The 1885-nt window shown below is 45.0% G+C and overlaps 1 protein-coding gene across 1 annotated transcript; it reads right to left on the bottom strand.

The window, feature by feature from the left end:
* On the bottom strand, positions 1-321 carry M431DRAFT_74377 (hypothetical protein; the record flags this gene model as incomplete). The annotated part of the gene is made up of 2 exons (XM_024922216.1): positions 1-38; positions 111-321. 2 exons carry the CDS (start codon positions 319-321, stop codon positions 1-3), a joined length of 249 nt encoding a protein of 82 aa, XP_024778547.1.
* Between the last annotated feature and the right edge of the window lie 1564 nt (positions 322-1885).

A 1885-nucleotide genomic window follows, 5' to 3' on the forward strand; every position in this document is an offset into this window, starting at 1 on the left:
TCAAAGACACATATCAGCATGAATAGCTTCGGCCTCATCTGCTATGGATATTGTAATTAGTCAAACGGTTATAAGAACCTTGTCTAAGCTTAGAGAGTGAAATAACTCACATAGAGACTCCTGGCATGTCCGCTGAATACACATATTGAGCAGCGATATAAACTCTTGATTCTTGCAAACGCATTCAAGGTTCGCATCGGGGCACTGCTGCTCTACAGCTGGATGATAGCATATTGTAAAGCAAGTTTTTCCATCCATAGCGGTGACGGTGCAGATGAGAGTAAGCACTGCGATATGCAGAGCGGAGACGAGTCCCTTCATTGGCGAGAGTACGAGATATGATGCAAGAAGTCAAATCACTGTGCAGCAACGGACAGATTTGAACAACCCGAGACAAACTTGATGTTCCAGCCTGCTTTCTCTCTCAATATGAGAGCCTGTGATGCGATGAGAGTACGAGGTGCTTAGGCATTCTCAAATACGTCCGGTTCGCATAGACCTCCTACCTATATAGTAAAGGGCTACATTGCGCACGCACTAAGTTGCCCGAATCAATGGTTCAATTAACGAGCCGAAGAGGCTTAAAAACGTATTCCAAAGCATCTAATAGGATAAAGGAGCCAGTGTCCATTAGACATTGATGTCTCACATCTGACCAAGGCTTAAAGCCCCTTGAATCGGTCTCCCTTGCGCCTTTATGCTTTCCATGGTATGCAACTGAGTCAACCACGCAGCTGACTCGAGGGAATAAAGCGAAGCCTTGCGTTTTGGGGTGGCTTAGCTTGGATTAGCTTGGATATTGGCATGATAAGCTAATTTTGATGCACCTGAAGATGGTGAAGAAGTAGATCATAGGAACGCGAGGCCGACTAGGCTGGATTATGTAAGAAGTCGAGATTTCAGAAAATCCTCCAATCTAGTGCAAAAGTCTTCCGATATACTGAATCACCAGGGACTCTCTTTCTGATTTAAACCCATCATTGAGTTTCTTCCAGTGCTCTTGACCAGCTCCAAGGTTAGCCTTTTCGTGGGCCACGTCGAATTACCACGATGAAATGCCGGTAGCTTCAATGGAAAGCGCCGTGGCATATAGGTCAACATGTCTCAATGTCTCTACTTTTGAAAAAAGAAGAGAGAAAAGGAAACTAATAGAAGATTGAGATGAGTTGGCTTCGGTGAACGGAGAGATATAGAAGGACTGTTAATAGGGCATCCGCTAGGTCAATAAGGCTGCAGAAATGCCGAAGGGGGTTTAAATCGACCACATTGGCCAAGGGCTTCATGTTCAATTAGTGTGATTTGCCCGGCTGCAGTCAACATAGCCACCTTATTTGAGGTCAACGTTGTATTTGCATTTAAACCCATGAGAAAAGCTTCGTCCGCGGTCGATTCGGTGATACAGGTGGTTACGGTGGTAAGGGGCTCATTTGATTGGCCGTTGTATCATGGCTTAGTCACTCGTTGGTCTGACTCGAGTCGCCTTCAAGCGGCTAGATTGGCTTCGGATTTGGCTGGATTAGGCATTTGAACGGGGAGCTATTTGGGTTATGTCATGGATGTCAACGACAAAACCTGCAACAGTCGTAATTGCACCAATAGAGTCTTATAATTCGACCGTGGCTGGAGCACCGTTCGGACGAAGTGACGGATCAATGGAAAAGGAGGGAAAACTCATCGACACCAGTATTCGCAATGGCCGTTCAGTGCTTTAAATAGATGCCGAAGTTTCTTATACTACTTCGTTGTGGAGGGCATTTTTATTGCGCTTTGTACCAGTGCTTTGAACCAAAGAGTGTCGCCCTAACTCTAAAGCTCGTCACTTCCAATCAACTTACCATTTGATGTTATCGACACAGCTTTATTCTTATAACGAATTTGCTTATTT

Source organism: Trichoderma harzianum (genome assembly GCF_003025095.1).
Source record: "Trichoderma harzianum CBS 226.95 unplaced genomic scaffold M431scaffold_2, whole genome shotgun sequence".
NCBI classification, from domain to species: Eukaryota; Fungi; Ascomycota; class Sordariomycetes; order Hypocreales; family Hypocreaceae; genus Trichoderma; species Trichoderma harzianum.